This window comes from Rattus norvegicus, chromosome 3 (assembly GCF_021556685.1).
Source record: "Rattus norvegicus strain SHRSP/BbbUtx chromosome 3, alternate assembly SHRSP_T2T, whole genome shotgun sequence".
Taxonomy (NCBI): domain Eukaryota; kingdom Metazoa; phylum Chordata; class Mammalia; order Rodentia; family Muridae; genus Rattus; species Rattus norvegicus.
This window is the reverse complement of record NC_141536.1, coordinates 133,168,959-133,188,165: the sequence shown is the minus strand read 5'-3', so window position 1 is coordinate 133,188,165 and position 19,207 is coordinate 133,168,959. Positions and strand designations below refer to the sequence as shown.

At 44.2% G+C, this 19,207-nt stretch overlaps 1 protein-coding gene across 4 annotated transcripts in view; it reads right to left on the bottom strand.

Annotated features, from left to right (window-relative positions):
- The window catches only part of Cfap61 (cilia and flagella associated protein 61), a 278,953-nt gene that overhangs the window by 180,313 nt on the left and 79,433 nt on the right, over positions 1-19,207 (bottom strand). For all 4 annotated transcript variants that reach the window (NM_001430465.1, XM_087652240.1, XM_087652242.1 and 1 more), the window contains 3 exon segments: positions 10,167-10,306; positions 13,389-13,428; positions 15,064-15,245. In NM_001430465.1, coding sequence (NP_001417394.1) covers positions 10,167-10,306; positions 13,389-13,428; positions 15,064-15,245 — 362 coding nt within the window.

Genomic DNA, 19,207 nt, shown 5'->3' with positions numbered 1-19,207 from the left:
TAGAAGCAACTGTACATTTAGTGACCGTTATGACCCAGCTAATATTAAGGGCTCAAGCACAATTCTCAAGGCACCCTAAACCAAAGTGGGAGATTAGCTGCCCCTTGCCTTATCTATACACAGAGCTCTGGGTGCGGGGAGAGCAAGTTCTCTTGAGAAATCCTGCTTCCTAGCCCTTCCCACCTTTTCTCTCCCTTACACTTGAATGCCCCAATGTGCAAACTCTCAGGGCCCATGAAGAAAGGATGAAGGCCTCGTCCACTGGTCCCTCCTTGGACCTTACAAGTTTTTCAGTCTTGGTACTCTGCTTAATCACAGATGTTTTATTCATGTCCTAAAACACAACACAAACAAAAGAAAAAAACAGAAAAACGAAACAACAAAAAGTCCACTGAGTCTGGCCTTAAATGTCAGAATTTGAGATATTCCGTCAGACTGCATACATAATAAAACAACAAATGACGTGTGTGAAAGTAAGAGGAAAGATTTGCCACTTATCACTATCAACCCAACTAGAATGAACGCTTTTAGAAACTACGGGTTTGTGTGTCCTTCCAGTTACTGTCTCCCAGAAAACTAGACCGTTTTGATGCCAGTCAAGGGACACAAAGCTAAACAGAAGAGCACATGGTGAACGTAGCCATCACACAATCTACCTGTCGGCCTAGTGTGAACCAAACACAAGCAAGGAGTCAACCTTGCCCCAGACACAACAGTGGCCTGGAGGAACAGAGTTCCTATTGCATTCTGTTCAAAGAGGTCCACTGAGGGCCTACAAAACAAAGGACAGATTTGATCTCATCACGGACGGGCTGGGATAACATGAGCCTGAAATGAGTAAAACGGTGACATCATAGAGGAAAAATAAATGGCAACAATGCATGTGTGAGCCACTCACAGAAAAGCAAACAAATATATTAAAGGAATATATGTATACACACACACACACACACACACACACACACACACACACACACACACACACGCACATATATATTAAAGGCAAGAATCACTTGGAGGCTGACTACTGAAGCCCATCTTTATTTCCTGGGTAATATTGACAAGGGCTGTGTGACCTAGCCGAGAAGTTAAATATTCCTAGGACAATAAATATTAGTTGGATGAGTAAGCCTGACATGTCTTCTTACAAAGGAAAAATGTTAAATTTCAGAAAGGTGCAGCTTGGAAGGGTAGCAAGAGGGAATGAGCTACTGGTTCCACTAAATGTGCCTTCCATTAATGACTGAACAAGAAGAAAGGCCAGCAGGCACGTTAAGAAAGGGCAAGTCAGGGAACGTGGGAAAGCAATCTGTTAAATGACATAAAACTCAGTGCTACCTTTGGAAACATCTTGGTGATGAATATACAAATGAAATGTTCTCATTTGAAGACCCCAGTTAGAGAGAGAGAGAGAGAGAGAGAGAGAGAGAGAGAGAGAGAGAGAGCACGCACAGGAGCATGGAGTGTGGGATCTGTTGACAGAAGAGGTAGCCCTCACTAACAATCAGATGAGTTATCTGTCTCCGTGCTCACCAGCATGGCCAGAGGGCAGATGACAGACACAAATATAATTTCCCAAGGGAAGAAGAAGGAAATTAGGTAGGGGACCAGAACATGAGGTCATGAAATTTAAAGTAACCCAACATAAAAACAGGAGTGATCCATCCCAATGTCAAGAGAAGTGAAGCAGAAACGAGAAGGATGTTATATATTTTAAAATCATGGTATAAATAAAAAGAACCTGTCAGGGACGAGTGCCCTGGCCGTGCCCATGCGGCCCCCTCCATTGTTCCATCATGCTTTGCTCGAGACCACCTCTCCCGAGCACCTTGTGGAGGTGGAAGTTCCCTCCTACTCAGCTTTTACCCACCTGCTGTACCCTTCTCAGTGCCCCCAATGTTCCTTCATCTAGTTCATTTCTTTCCTTCATTCGCAGCTTCCTCCTCTAGCTAGGATGCAGACCCCATGAGGGCCGGGACTTCTGTCAGTGTGGGACACTTGTTTCCCTGGCCCATGAGCTGGCACATGTGCACAGTTGATGTTGATATCCCATTAGATGAATGAGGAGCTCCACCATGGAGCCTCTGGGAAAGAAAGCACGCAATTAAGTACTTCCCGGCTGTGGTGCTACATGGATGTCAGCCCAGAATGTAACAGTCCTGCCCATGCCCTAAGAGCCAGGTCCGGATGGAGCAGGTACAGGACAGGTCACAGCAGAAGAAAAGTAAAGAAACAATGGCCTTCAAAACACAGACCTTGAAGTCCTGCCTGACTCTAGACATTCTCCTGCTTACGGAGTCAATCAAAGACAGAAGTTCTTCTCGAATTGGCCTTTATTTTATTTCTAAGTGAAAATGTTCTTCCAGTTAGTGTAAACTTTGAACTTTAACTGATAGTTGAATAACCAAAATTAACATTTTCTATGACAGAAATAACAGGTGTCTATGATTTGTTCTAAATCAAACTGAGCTAAGCAACATGAGTAAAAGGAAGGAAGAAAAGATTGGAATAAAAACCTCACCAGAGGCAAAAATCTCCCCAATCATTCTGGACAAAAAATAAAAGTCTGTCTACATAGCTGACCTTGAAAAAAAAACACCTCACCAGAGAGGAGTACAGGCAGGGTAAGCATTTGAAACACATCAGCACAAAACAATTCAGTGGCATCCCTTACTAAGGAACTGAGTATTCACTGCACCAAAGGAGTGTTACTAGAGAGCTGCTACAATGTCCAAATCCAAACCATGGAGAACAGTAGAGGTTGGCAGCTACATAAAGCAGTTGCAGGCGCTGTTGCAAAATGCTAGTTTTTGAGAGTTTTATACAAAAGTAAACTACACTGTAATCATAGCGACTGGCAACTTCACTCTCTTAGCGGAATAGGCAGAAAACTTAAGGTCTACCCAAAACCTTGCATGTGAATGTGGTAGCATCTTTGTTCATGATGATCTAAACTTTGAAATAGCCAAAATGTTCCTTAGTAGGTGAACAGACAAACTGTAGTATGCCTAGATGACGGGATCTTATTTGGTGCCAAGATAAATGAGTCACCAAGTCATGAAGTGACATGGAGGTTAAGTGCATTAAGACCCAGTAAGAGAAGCCAAGTTGACAAGGTGGCATATTGTAGGATTCAGACTACTCTTCTAGGAAAGGTAAAAATTATAGTGAGTAAAGAGATCAGAGAATGCCAGCATCAAGGGGGAGGGAAGGATGACAGGCAGAGCACAGAGGTGTAGAGCAGTGAAACTATTCCGTGTGACCTTATAACGGGACCATTACAGATTTCCCCACATCCATTGAATATACACTATGCTAGTTACTTTCTTATTGCTCTAACAAAATACTTGAGAAAAACAACTTCAGGCAGGGAGGGTTTATATCAGCTTGTCGTTTGAGAGAACACAGTTCTCCATGGCAAGGGGACATGGCAATGGGAGCCTGATGCAGTTGGTCACATGGTGTCCACACTCAGGAACTGGAGAAAGATGAATATGGTACTCACTGGCTTTCACCTTTTGATTCAGTTTAGGACCCCAGACTAAGGGACAATGTTCCTTCATTCAATGTAGTACTCCCCTAGTTAAATATCTCTGGAAATGGCCTCACAGACATGTCCAGGGCGTCTTCTAGCTGAATTTAAATCCATTCTGTTGACAACCAGACCATCACAGATGCTAAGCTGGAATGATGCTACATAAATGATGGACTTCAGTTGATAACAAAGTATCAGTTTGTTCATTAGATGTAACACATGTGGCGTTCCAGTGTCAAATGAAAATATCAGGACTTAAAGGGAGTATGTGGAGCCTTTGTATGTCTCCTCAATTTTGCAGTGAACCTAAAACTATTCTAAATATAAAGTTTATTAATGAAAATTAAAAAGTAATCTTTATTGTCCCCTCCACTTCTATCTGTATAGAATCATGTGCCTTATTCTAGAATTTCTGCACACATGTAAGATAAACACTGGCTGCAGAGCACTTGTGGAGTCCTTTCCTCCTCTTCTTCCCATCAATGGTGGGTGGGAGCAACTGTTTTTACTGGGAGCATACCTAGATGACTAGTGAGTGCCATGTCACTAGCCAGCCTCCCCTGCAGCCAAATCAGACCAACAATCAAGTTCCAAAGGGTTTTAAGGCTCGGGGAAATTGTAATGCTGGGGTGGGTGTGCTGTGTAAAACCTAGTCTTGCCTTTCACCAGTCTTCAAAAATTCAATAGGTGAGAGGGAACCGACACATTTGAGGAACTTTGTCATCATCCCTTTCCGTGTGCTAGACCTGAAGGTCATAGATTCTGCTTCTCAGCTGGATGAATTAATGCAATAGGTTGAACTGGGCCCTAAAGTATCAGGGGCCAGGGGCCAGTACTGACTCACCAAAGGCAAGGTGATCATACTTTTTGTAATGAGCAACTAGCCCTGACCTGGGCAGGCAGAAGAGGAAAAGTAATTTTTACAGTGGCATGACCTGTATGGTACTGGCTAATCTAATCATGGTGTTTCCAGGTATGAAATAGATAAGAAGCCTGAGGCATTTTTATTTGATGTATAAAAGCCAAAAAAAATCTCAAATAAGCGAAGGAAAAGCTAAATTGTATCATGGCAAAAGAGATCTAGACACATGAACCAATGTTCACACTTGAGCCAGTTTGCAGATACAGAACCCTTGAATGAAGGGATAGTCAGGTCCCCCTGAGGACAGACCTTGGTAAAATGCCTATAACTTTTACAGTTGGTCTTTCTCCAGTCTTTCCCAAAAGAGATCTATAGCATGTTGCAAGGGTAACTGTACATTGGGGGAAAGAAAACAATCAGACTTCCCAGAGTCTATTAGACATTTGTTATGAATTGTCTATAACTCTGGGAGACCTCAAGAACATTGTGGCTCTCCAGTTCAAGTAGAAGCTTATGGGGTTGGGCAGAGGTCAGGTGACTAATGGGAGTTTTGGCTGAAGTCCAACTTACAGTGGGTTGAGTGGGTCCCCAAACTCACCTATGGTTATTTCTCCAGTCCCAGAATGTATAATTGGGATAAATATACTTAGAAATTGGCAGAATTCTCACATTAGTTCCATGATCTAATAGTGAGGGCTATTATGGTTGTAAAGGCCAACTGGAAGCCTTTAGAATTGCTTCTGTGAAGGAAAATTGTGAATCAAAAACAGTATTGCATCCCTGGAGGAATTGCAGAAGTTAGTGCCACCATCAAGGACTTGAAAGATGCAGGATGCTAGTTCCCTTCAACTCTCCTATCTGGCAAATGCAGAAGACAAATGGATAGCAGAGAATGACAGTTGACTCCTGAAAACTCAATCAAGTAGTGATTCCAGCTAATGAACCAGATATGCTTTCCTTGCCTGAGCAGATCAACACATCTCCTGGTACATGGTATACAGCTACTGATCTAGCAAATGCCCTTTTCTTGCTACCTGTCCATAAGGACCACCAGAAGCAATCTGTATTCAGTTGGCAAGGCCAACAGCATATCTTTACAGTTTTACTCCAAGAATATATTTATCAACTCTCTAGCCCTGGGTCATAACTTAGAAGGGATCTTGATCATCTATGGCTTACCAAAAAAAAATCACATTATTTCACTATATTGATAACATTATACTGATTGGACCAAGTGAGCAGGAGATAGCAACCATGTTGGACTCACTGGTAATACATGTATACATAAAAGGATAGGAAACAAATCGATCCAAAATCAGGGGCCTTCTACCTCAGTGAAACTCTTAGAAGTCCAGTGGCATGGGTCATATGGAGATATTCCTAAGGTGAAGGATAAGTTATTGCACCTGGGCCCTCCCACCACCAAGAAAGAAATATGATTAAGGGTTATACTGGCTGGGTTTTGTGTCAACTTGACACAAGCTAGAGTCATTAGAGAGGAAGGGGCTTCAGTTGAGGAAATGAGATCCACCTGTAAGGCTCTCAATTATCAATAGGGGATCAGTGGAGGAGGACCCACCCTATTGTGAGTAGTGCCACCCCTGGACAGGTTCTATAAGGACGCAGTCTGAACAAGCCATAAGAAACAAGCCAGTAAGCAGCCCTCCTCAATGACCTCTGCATTAACTCCTGCCTTCAGGTTCCTGCCCTACTTAAGTTCCTGTCAAAGTTCATCCTTTGGTGATGAACAGCAATATGGAACTGTCGGCTAAATAAACCCTTTCCTCTCCAACTTGCTTTTTGGTCATAGTGTTTCTGCCACAGCAAGAGAAACCCTGGCTGAGACAGGGACCTGTTCAAAGCCTAGAGGCAGCATACTCCTCACTTGGATATGTTACTCAAGCCGATAGAGCAAGCAACTCAGAAAAGCACCTAGCTTTGTGTGGGGCCTAGAACAGAAGGTTCTTCAACAGGTCCAGCTGCTCCATTACTTGGATCACATATCCAGCACCTGATGACACTGGAGTCAGTGGCACATAGGGATGCTGTTCAGACCCTTAGACAGGCCCCTGTAGGTGAATCACAGAAGAGACCTTTGGGATTTGGGAGCAGAGCACTACCATTATCTGCAGACAACTATTCTCCCTTTGAGAGACAGCTTTGACTGCTATTGGATCTTAATGGAAACTAAATATTTGACAATGGGCTACCAAGTTACATGTGGCCTGAGCTGCTCATCATACGCTGAGTTTTAATTGACACACCAGGCCATAAAGCAGCAGGCTATTATCAAATGGAAGTGGTATATATGTGATCAAGGTTAAGCAGGTTCTGAAGGCATGATCCAGTTACATGGAAAAAGCTGCCCAGTGCCTGTGGTTTCTACTCCATTACAATGCTGTCTGCTGCCAATTATGCACCTATTACTTCACAGGGTGTTCCCTATGATTGGCTGACTGAAGAAGAGAAAACTAGGGCCTAGTTTACTAATGGTTCAGCATGTTTTGCAGGCATCACCCAGAAGTGGACACCTGTGCTGTGGCATTACAATCCTTTACTGAGACACTTATGAAGGGAAAGTGTCTTGAAATAGTTTACAGAATTCCATCATATCTGCCATCATATTAGTCCACACAGTACGGATTCTGACCAAGGAACTTATTTCATAGCCAGAAAAGTGCAGTGGTGAGCTCAAGATCATGGTCCACTGGTCTCACCACGTTCCCCACCATCTTACTGTAGCTGCCTTCAGACACACCAGAAGAGGGCATCAGATCCCATTATAGGTGGTTGTGAGCCACCATGTGGCTGCTAGAAATTGAACTCAGGATCTTTAGAAGAGCAGTCAGTGTTCTTAACCACTGAGCTATCTCTCCAGCCCTGGAATGGCCTTTTGAAGACACAGTTATAGTGCCAATTAGGTGGCAGCATCCTGGAGGACTGGGGCAGAGTTCTCTAGAAGGTGGTATATGCTTTGAATCAGTGTCCAATATACACTTTCTCCTAAAGCCAGGAATAAAGAAGTGGGAAGGTGAAAAGTTCCATTATCACTCCTAGTGACCCTATAGGAAAGTTTTTGCTTAAGTTCTGCTGGCCTAGAAGTTTTGGATTGAGAGCAGGTAGTGCTCCTGCCAGAAGTCACAGCAAACATTCCACTGAGCTGGAATCTCAGACTTTCTCTTGGACCCTTTGGGCTTCTGAAGTCTGTATGCCAGCAGGCTATGAAAGGAATGGCATGAGGAGGGTTGATTGGTCCAGATTACCAAGGGGAAATTGGATTGCTACTTCACAATAAAGGTAAGAAAGATTATGTCTGGTGTGCAGAAGATCTTTTAGGGCATCTCTTGGTGCTACCGTGTCCTGTGATTAACGTCAATAGGAAACCACAAGTGCCTAATTCAGGCAGAATGAAAAGGCACAGACACTTCAGAAATGTAGGTACGGGTCACTCCTCCAAGAAAGGAGCCAAAAGTTACTGAGAGTGGAGGAAATACGGGATGGTACTAGATGAAAGTTCTTACAAATAACATCTAAGTTCATGTGGCCAGTTGCAGAAATGAGAATTGTGTCATGAAAGTTTCTGTCATGTTGTTAATAATGTGCTTGGTCAGATATTTGTGTTTTCTTTCCTCAATATCTTTATCATGCAATGTAACATCAATTAAGAGAACATCAGTGGTTGCTATATTTAAGTTTTAAAACACCAAAAGAATATCCCTTGAAGGACATTGTGACCTATTCTAAAAAGTTGTAATACATTTATATATACAGTTGTATGAGGGATAGTTACGTTGGGTATAAAAATGGCCTGGTTGCTGCTCTCATCTGGGAATTAAGCATGACGTAAGGAGATGTGACGAAGCATCAAGTTGAGAAGGGGTGGACTTATGATAGCTCTTCCTGATTGTCAGGTTGATTATGTCTGGAATTAACTAAACTCAGGCAGCTGGGTATATCTGCGACAGTTTTCTTTTTTCTTAATTAAATCATTTGAAATGGGAAGACCCACTTTTTATCCCAACTTTCTGGGGTGGGAAAATCCCCCTTCTGTTGGGCAGCCTATATATAGGACATGGAAGAAATAATCTCTCTCTCTCTCTCTCTCTCTCTCTCTCTCTCTCTCCCTCTCCCTCTCCCTCTCCCTCTCCCTCTCCCTCTCCCTCTCCCTCTCCCTCTCCCTCTCCCTCTCCCTCTCCCTTTCTGTCTCTCTCTCCCCCTCCCCCCATTCACCTTTGCTCTTACTGACAAGCCCTAAGTCCATTGCTACACTAGAGCTCACTTCTTTGGGATTCTGGCATAGACATATACTAAAGATCAACTGAGACATGCAGCCTTGTGCACTGGACAACTACTAGATTCTTGGACTTTCCATTGGTTGACAGCCATTGTTGGTCTAGCTAGACCATAGCCTGTGAGCCACTCTAATAAATCCCCTTTCTACCAGTTCTGTTCTCTAAAGCACCAAAGCTAATGCAGGTGCTACCCAGGCTTATGGGGGGAGAATTGTTACCAATAGTCGTATGCAGCGGTGGACCCTACATGTTATACTAGACAAGAAGTGCCAGACAAGATGTGACTGCTAGTGCAAACAGGGGCACAACTGTTATTGGGACAAACAACTGCTTTTTGATATGGACTTACAACCAACTTTACATGATGTGACTAACGTTGGAGATACTGGAAGGAAGGGCAAACTCCCATAGCTGTAGAAACCATACGCCCCCATGGGAAACCAATTGCTGTTTTGCTAAGTGGATGTGCTGTGCCTGTCATTTTTACTTACACACATAGAATACTGCTACTCTCATGAGGAGAAGTTTCTTTCCTTCAGTGGGTGATAGTTATCACCATGACTCCTAACAGCTGAGAATAGGTGGCTGTTACTAAAGTACAATGGTCTACTGCTCAATTGTAAACGGAAGAAAACAATCAGACATTTATATCACCCTTTCCAAGACTTGGGGAACATTTTCAAAGATGGCAAAGAAAGAATGTAAGCACCTGGGGAAGGAGTTAAGTGTTGTTATTACCCATGATGGAAGAAGGAAGTTCATAAAACTCAGCAATGGAAATGTACCAGGCTCATAAATCTGGTAGAACTCAGAAAGGGAGAAGATCCACAAAGCTCCTGCCCAATGTTACACAAGCAATGAACAATAGCTGGGAGAAAAGAATATTTTGGAAGAGCTGGCTACAGGAAATCTAGGAATAGAGCTTTGGGAAGTCTTTGCCCATACTGATCTGGGCTCTTCAGTGATGCAACTGTCTTTGGGTCACCCATGTCTCTATAAGTAACTCTTAACCCATGCTCCTGTAAATAACCCATGTGGTTCATTGCCAAAGAGCTAGATTTCCTAGATCATTTCTTTAGTCTGTTGTTGGTGTCCTATCTGGGATAAACAGACACATATTATTACTTTTGTTGCTATGATAAAATACTATGTTCAAAAATGAACTATGGAAGAAAAGTTTATTTCAGTTTATGGTTCCAGAGGGAGGAGTCGGCAATGGCAAATGAGGCAAATTGTGAGATGACATCTTGGAGCACACGCAGAGAGATATAGGGCGAGTCTATAAATTATTCTCAAGCCTGCCCCAGTGACATACTTCCTCCAAGTTCTCTGCCTTCCAAAACCTTCTCCAAACAGCGCCACCTACTGGGAGCCAAGTGTTCCAATACCTGAGCCCGTGGGGGACATTTTTAATTCAAACCAGAGTAGGACATTATCGTTCTCCCCAGGAAGTGAGACAACTCAGGAGTTCACTTACCTGAGCAGCCCAGCTCGATGGAACACATAGAGATCGTTGTCCAGGGTGCAATTGCTGAATGGGACAACCTTCACAAAGTTCTGGATGAGGACAAACTCAGGTGTGAGATGGGGCACGGATATCAGGCAGAAGTTCTTATTCTGAAAGGATGTTTAAAGATCAATGGACATTTGGAGAGCAGAAGAAATGCTTTATCTTTAAGCAAATCTGTGCTATAAAACACTATGAAAAAAAACCACTATGAAAAAACAGAAGCAAAGCACACAGAGAAAATACTCAAACCGAGCTTTTCTACCATTTGGAGAAGTCACTAGTAAAATTCACGGAGCCAAGCGACTAGGAGAAGACATCAGCAAGGCTGACTGAGCAAGACAAGTGACTGTCATGTAGAGTGGCCCGCTTACAGGCACTCTTACAGAAGTAGGTTTTTATTGCTGCTGCTGCTGCTGCTGCTCTGAGACCAGGTTTCATTATGCAGCCAAACCTGACCTCTAACTCATAACTCAAATCCTTCTGCCTCAGCCTCTCAAGTTCTGAGATTACAGGTTTAAAGGCATATACTACCACATTTAAGTCCTAGCGGCTGATCTCACTGATTCTGAGAGCTTCACAGCTCTGGAGTCTGTACCCGGAGCCTTGCATATGCTGGACAAGAGCTCCCACCAGGCCATCACACCAGCCTTTTTGCTTTGAGAATGGGTTCACTAACTTGTCCAGGCTGGCCTTAGACTTTTCTCTGACTTTTCAAGACCACGCAGGTCTTGCACTTACAGCCCTCTTGATTCAGCCTTCTGGATTTCTGGGTTTCTAGGCCCGTGCTACCAGACCAAGATTTTTAAACTAAGGCCATTCCTATTTGGGAGTTGAGTTTTATCAGTTGAGTAAACAGGACAAAATAGTTCATAACGAGGGCCTTTAACTTAAGAAATGAGGCTCATAGACGGCTCCGCCTCCCCTCTGTGAGGTGTGGGCGGTATTCCAGGACGTCTGGCTCTAAAACCCTGTGGTGACACATGAATCCTTTGTCATGGCATCGTCCGTTCTAAGAGCTAACCTAAAGAGGAGTGTGGACCCCAGAAGACATAAGATGAGCAGCAAGTCCTGATGTATACCATTTGCCCGTCTAGGCTTGCTGTCCCAGGTGGCAGCCGGTGGTCACACATGACCAGTGAGCATTTGCAGTGTGGCTGGTGTGACTGAGAAACTAAATCTTAATCTAATGCCGTTTGATTTCATTTAAAATTTTAAAACTGGCACCAAATTTCATTTATTGGGAAAGTTTTGTGCCTGCTTGGGTCATGTCAATCTGTCTACCTCAACCTGAATATATGAAGTTTCTTATCCAACTGCAAATTTCATGAGACGTGAGCAGAATTAAGCATGGCTGATGAAATTCAGTTCTTGCACAGAGGTACGCTACAATCTAAAAGCCTTGCACTCCAAGGCTTAGTGTGAGATGAAAGCATGTAAAACAGCTCATTAGCAATTGTGACATTGATTGCATGCTGCAATGGGTGCCTATGAGACACGGGACTGGGTGAGATGTGTTATTAACAGAGGGGTAACATTTCTTCTTTTCACTCTTTTGTTCACACGGCTACTGGAACATTCACTCTGGCGTCTGAAGACTGCACAGCTCAAGGGTGTCTGTGTTCCTCGCAGCCACTTGATCCTGTCCCAGGTCCCTGCAGAAGCAGCCTGCTCTTCCCAGAGCTAATTTGTCCCTTTGGGACTTTGCCTCCTCTTGAACCCTGTGAAGGTATTACTTGTGCTAATCCAAAGCCCTCAGGACATTTTGCAGCCCCAAGGACTGAATCATTATTTGACCTTATCTTCCTTCTTTCTAGCAAAATAACACAGCGTCTTTCAGGGAAACTTTAGAATCACGGTGCTGAGCTGCTCAAGATGAAAATAAGGACTGGGTGCCAACTCTCGGTGGGCTTCCTTGGGCGGGGGGGACTAACAATAATGAGCTGCTTCGGCTTGGATTTGAGGGATTAGGGGTGAAGTAATGAAGGTATTTTGTTCCTGTATCCTTATATCCCCAAGTCAAATAGAATCAAAACGTAAACAGGTCCTCTCTGCACATTAAAATCCAGTCTTACTTTTACAATGTGGATGCTAAAATGGGGATGAAGATCAGTGAAATGTCTTTAAGGCAGCTTTGAGAGCACCAGCTTTGAAAATTCTTTGTTTGGATTAATCCACGCTGCTTTATGAGCTTTGAAAAATGCCTTAAAAATCAATTTAGAGAAACCACGGTGGAGAATACATTGCCCCATTCTAAGGCTTGTTTTAGTTTTGAAAACACAAGAACGTGAAATCTAAGATCACATTATTGAATTGTGTGTGTGTGTGTGTGTGTGTGTGTGTGTGTGTGTGTGTGTGTGTGCGTGTGTGTATTTTGCCTCTCAGTATAGCAAATAGAAAGAACACATAGAACAACAGACATTCTGCTTGGTTTGCATGCTGAAGAAGTGCGCTGAGGTGTAACTGTTCCGGCTGAGCATCCGGGCCCTGCTGATGACGTCCTGCTTCCCCCCCTCTTCCTTCTCCACTTCTTTTTTTTTTTTCTTTTTTTTCGGAGCTGGGGGCCGAACCCAGGGCCTTGCGCTTGCTAGGCAAGCGCTCTACCACTGAGCTAAATCCCCAACCCCCCTTCTCCACTTCTTTTTCTTTTAGACATGATTGGTTGGCTAGGATCCCCATCCCCAGACAACAGTGAGACAACAGAGAGGTTCAGAATCTCTCAGACAGAGGAGTGTGTTTACATTTTGATCTCAGATGTGGGCTACACACCAGCCACCATGTTAGGCCTCAGGAAGGAGTAGGGGAGGGATGCCAACCTGGAGACTGACCACAGGCCCTTCTCCCCACCTGCCACAAAGCAAGGTGTTGGTGCCAGAATAGTCTGAGTCAATGTAAACCACAAATTCAAGGAGCTGAAGTACTAAGGACTCCTAACTGTAAGTGATTTAATCGCAATAAAACACTGGAGTGGTTCCTCTAAAAGAAACAATCCCACAGCAGACACATTACTGAAAATGACAATATTTTCTCTTTTTAAGAGTCCATGAGGTCACTTGACCATCTTCTCCGAACAGGGGAAAAGTTCAAGCCTCAACATTCACAGCATTTAAAATGTCTGTACAATAAATATTCCATTTTCTGTAACTTAACTACAAAACCAAATACATTACTCAAAACCCAGCGTGTACTCACAGGAAAAAGACTGAAAACAAAACTCATAAAATCCAGTGACCTGTAAACAAGACAATGAACGATGTTACTGGACTGAGAGTAAATGTGGCGTCCTGAGTCAGTTGAGAAGATTCATGCAGTGAGCCAGCCAACAGTGGCTAATCACATGCATAGGTGAATGCTAATCACTTGTATATACCACAGGCTTCATGTGTCAGCAATAAAGTATTTTTTTTTTTGGATAATCTTACAGTGACCAATAATATCTGTGAAATTCAAAGCCAATACTAATGACGGCCATTCTGTGAACAAAACTTTCCCCTTTCTCTTTGGGAGAGGTGAGGAGAGATTTGGTAATGGGGTGGGCTTTTCTGGTCTTTTTTGCTGCTATTTGCAAAATAATTTCCCAACAGCCACATTTGTATTTTCATGAGCAAATTATAAGGGGACTAAAAGATAACTGTCTAGACAAAAATCTTAACTTAAAACACAGGGGAAATAAGCATAAAACAAATACAAAGGCCATTCCAGGCTCCTTGGTCTACACTGTAATTAAAATAGAAAACTTTTCCTTTTCAAGTTCCGTGATTTCCAAAAACGCTGAACATTTCATATTGAAAGCCATGGTTCTAGAGGCTAAAGGGGGTTCTAGAGGGGTTCTGTTTAGATGCACCCCTAAAACGGAAATGGCCAGCCCTGTCATTGGTTATCTCAAAGGTACTCTAGAACCTTCTGCGCTATCGAAATGGGCACATATTTTCCTCTTCAAAATATTTAGTAGATAAGGTTGGAATAGGTGCTGTGCAAGAGGAAATGCTGGATTCGGGTGTCAGGCAGTGGTCCTGAGACCGAGACAGGGCTGGGGGTGGGGCACAGCATTGTATATGTAGGTGCTCTTAAGAGACAGGAAGTGGGAGCCAGGCTTTGTCCACCAGACATCAATGTCTCCCTCTTCCAGTAGCTTTCCTAGATTGTTTGGTTGCTTCTTTAACCTCCTCTCTTACCTGACATTCTGGTGAGTCTCTCGCTCCAGACTAAGGGTGGAACATGGGGTAACATGCTGCACATTGAGGTATAGCTCGATGACAGCCACTGGCTCAGTAGTGAGAACCGAGCCACCCAGGTTTCTTGAAACTTTGGCTGGAAATCTAAGCCCCAACCAGAATGCCATCCTATGAGATTCTTATGTAGACCTGAGGCTATGTGCTATCTCGTGAGCCCAAACTTACAGCAGGAAGTCAGGGCAAAAAGGTAAAGAGAAAATTCCTCCTCAATTTGACTATCCAAGTCTGGGATCTAGCACTGTCTAACACGAGTCCTACCACTGGACTTATCCTTAGTGTGTCAGCCTTGGTTGAAGGATTTTCTGTTACTTGCGCTCAAAAGCAGTGCAAATTCAAAGACTTTGAGAAAGACACACTGTATAGAATAGAAATAGCATATGGCTGCACAGTAGGAATTTTCCAGATCTTCAACTGTGATACAGGACAGAACCAGCCAGATATTTTTATCCCTTTTTATAGGTCTTACTCAAATTTTATGGACTAGAATCTCTAGACGGGGTCTAGGAGTCTGTTCTGTTTTAAGGTGCCTAGAAGACTGAGATATGGGGCTGGTTTAAAGATCACATTCTTGGAAAAAGCATCGAGGAAGAACTTCTTAGCACAACAGACAGACATCAGAGATCAGTACTTGCCTTGCCTCGTATCTCTCATCAATACAAAAGAGCTGAATGCAAAATGCAGCAGATTCTCCCAGGTAGAGGGGGCGGAAGTGGGAGGATTCCACAGAGAGCAGGAGGGAGGAGCTCAGACTGCTCAGACTACCAAAGTCATCCTCGTCCACTAAGGAAATTATGCTTAGGTTCTTTTCCAAGTCCTAGAGGAAAGAGAAAGGGGCAATCCGCAGGAACCACTGAGCTCCACTGGGCTAGTGGCTGCTCAGTGGCTGTCTTTACCACATAGGCTGTCTCTATGTGGCCTGTCCCCGTGACTGGCTGACTGTCTCAGCTGAAACAAACCATCCTGAGAAGGTCCATTTGAAGATCCTCTTAATGAGATTTGAAAGTCTCACATAAAGGTCAGAGAACAAATTAGGTAAAGATTAGCATGGTGGTGTAGCATTGTACACATTCACACACAGCTAGTTCTCTCCTGAAAGCTGGGTCCATTAAGAGTTTGTATTAGCAGAGTTTCTGAGCCTTTGGAACTGCTCAGGCAGTCCTTTGAATGAGATGGAGCCCAGAAAAGTCCACTTGACCTCGTCTAACACAGGGTATCATTCACTCTGATTTGGGGTGGTGATCTACAGGTTACAATCTAGGGAACGTGATTCACTCTGAGTTCCTCCTGGAATTTCTATTAATCAAAACAGCACAAGCATACAGGCAAAGTACTAATGGTAAAACTCCATAAAGAAAATAAGCTGTACCTGTCCCCCCATCTCCCCTCTCTATCAGGCATCACTGTCCCTGTCCCCTCTCTATCAGGCATCACTGTCCCTGTCCCCTCATCTCCCCTCTCTATTAGGTGTCACTTTTGACCTTTTTGTTTCTTGGGGTATCTATGTCTATTTCTGAAAATATGTTTATACTATTTCTCAATTAAATAATTAATGCAATTTTCCATATTGAACATTAAAGGAATGGATAGATTTAATGCTCTTCCCCCTCTCCCTCCCTGCATTCTATCCCCATATCATTAAGTCACATTTCTAGTTATCAGTATTGACATTGTTATGCTACATTGTAGATTACAGATCACAGATGTTATTGTGAGGTTGTTATATATGTTAGGGTATACTGTGGCTACCATGAATAGAGTAATATAACTCCATTCTCATTTGTGTACTTTATTTTTATTTCCTTTGTTTCTACATTTTTTTTCATGTTTTGTAAGATTTGCAAAGTTTTGGTCAAGTAGCAATTGGGTGCTTCAAATAGCCCATGAAATTCATTGTTTCTTTCACCCATCTGTGGTGTGTGGTTTGAAGGGGAAATGTCCTCTCAAGGCTTGGGCATTTGCACACTCAGGGACCATTTGGTGATGCCCTGTGTGAGTTTAGGAAGTGTGGCCTTGTGGGAGGAAGTATGTCATTGGGGGCGGGCTTTGAGAGTGTGCAGCCTTGCTGTACTTGCCTCTATTCTCAGTACTTCATGCTTTCTGTTCGAGTTGGGATCTCACCGTGTTCTGCTGCTGCCTGCCATGTCCCACCGGGCCTTCCCACCGTGGCTGCCCTTTATCCCTCTGAAACCGTGAGCCCAAATAAACTCTCTCTTTCATAAGGTGCTTTCAGTCGTGGTGTTTCACCACAGTAAAAGAGAAGTTACTAATACAAAGCTCTCCCAGTATACATCCTGAAGGAGAGACTGTGGGAGGCAAATAGTGGCCCGAAAGAAGTATGTGAGCGCGTGCGTGCGTGCGTGCGTGCGTGCGTGCGTGCATGCGTTTCCCTGGAACCTGAGGACATTTTTCTTACAGGGCAAGGGGACTTTGAAGATGCCACTAAATTAAAGATTTTGAGAATCGAAGATTTTCCTGGTTTATTCAAGTAAGTAGGATGAAATTAAAGGGAGGCAGGGGGCTCAGAAAGGAGTGGGAAGGGTGCGCTGTTGTGGTCTGAAGATACAGGAAGAGGGCACAGGATAAAGAATGCTTATGTCTTCTAGACACGGACGGAGCAAGGGAACAGATCTCCTCTGGGTCCTTCCGAAGAGATAAAACCTCCACCCTGAGGCTTAGTGTGCGAGACCTGAGGGGGTTCTGTAAGTCGACAGGCACTCACTGTTTTAAGCCACCAAGCTGTGGTAGTTGATTGCAGCAACGGAAGAATATTCCAACAAATGCCAAGTTACTGGCTTGGAGGGGTAGTTAAGGCTCCTCCATCTGAAATGAAGAACGGCCCTTTCTCTAGTCCCTACCCTTCACCATCAGACAGTCCCATCTAGTGGAACATGTTTCCTTGGCTGCTCCAGAGAAAACTTGCCTGGTCGTTTCCCCTAGGGGGTAGCTGTTCAACTGTGTAGGGTGTGCAAGGTGTTTGGAATCCAGACTACTCCTTACCAGGCTGCCAGAGAGAACACTGTGCATGTGTGTGCGCATACACACACACACACACACACACACACACACACACACACACACACACACACACACACACTGTTCCTTACTTTTACTTCAGCGAAATCCCCACCCAGTGGAGAGTTCACACCACTTTCACTAGTCTCTTCTCAGGCTTGCTTCCCCTTCCTTGGGTCTGCTAAGCCAGTGCAAACTCCTTCATCGATTTTCTTGATTCTAAATATTTTTAAAGTGCTTATCTTGCAATAACTCCCTTCTGCCCTGTTGTCTTTGTGGATTTGTGCCCTTTTTGCTTCTTTACTGTCATTTCAAGTGGGTTGTTTTTTTTTTCTGGAAGGGTCAGGAGATAAACATAGGAAATCCGATCTTCCTTGCTTACCCAGATGTCCTCAGGGGATCTAGCAGGTTCTGGTTTCCCTCTACCCATCCCATCCGTGTTTGGGTCTATACAGGAATGGCCTCACTCTTAGGAATATTAGAGAGAAAACTGGCACCTTCCACTGTATCTCCACTCTCCTGCCTGGGGCACAGCAATGGCCTAGGGTTACTGAGTTTCTTAGTGTGGGCTCCTCAGAGACAAACCCAGGACCTCTGGAAGAAGAGAGGGGAAGCAAGGCAAAGAGGAGGAGGTCACCAATAAAGGCCTTTCAAGGGGTGGCTTTTCATCATGGACTCCATCCTGAGTACCCCCTGCTTCAGAGGGACAGGAACTGCGTGTTGATCCCCCCACAATTACCCCCTCACGCATTCCTGGCTCCTCCCTAAAGACTTGGAGCCAGGCACTTCTAGCCCTCTTCCTTGGGGTGCTGAGGCACACTAAGTGACAGAGGGCTGAAGGTGGGGATACAGCAGCAAATGCAAAGATGGCCCTGAATGCTTGTAACACCATCTCTGTCTGACAGCACATCCTGCTCCTTCACCCGGTCTCCACACTTTCAGGCAGGTAGCACAGGGTGCAGTCTCCACCTCACGCCCCCACCCCTACTCCCACCCCCAACCCTGCAGACTGCCTGGAAAGACAGATCACTAGTGTTCCATCACAGTCTGCTCTCCAGCTCAGGGCTAGCAGTAAGAAAACAGCTCTCTCACGGCTAGATGACTCCTCACAGACTCCTCAGTTGCTAAGTATCTGGGGATCAGATAGCAGAGGGTCTGGCCTTCTGACAGAGCTCAGATGTGGGGGCACAACATTCCGTGTGTGTTCCAGGGCCATCATGGATCTAACTCTGTTGGCCCAGGCCCCACTTCAGAGATGCATGCTTCTAGAGGAAGCAGAGTGCAGCAGCCCATCACCAGGAAGCCCTCTGGAATCCTGGGAAGGTTTGGCCTTGTTCTTGTCCATGGAACAGACATGGCAGACTACATTAATCTCCTACTCAAGAAACTACAATGCCTTCCTCTGCTCCTTAAAAGGTTAAACTCTTAAGTAGGACCACAGGACTTAGGATATCCCAACTCCCTAGTTTATAGAAACAGATAGCACAAGGCATGGATGGAACTAGTTTGACAGGGGAACAGTGCTAGAGTGTGAGTGGCATGAAGGACAGTAACAAGGGAAGATGCCCTAGGATCAGCCAAAGAAAGGGATGTTACCAAGCAAACCTTGGTTAACCAGCCGAATCTGGGCTGGAACCTGGAACAAAAGGGGAGTGTTCCAAAAACCCAAGCAGCACATAAGTACACATACTAGCATGCAACATGTACCTGGGCCTATGTGTGTATGTGCCAATGACCTATATCTGCATATATCATATGGAATGT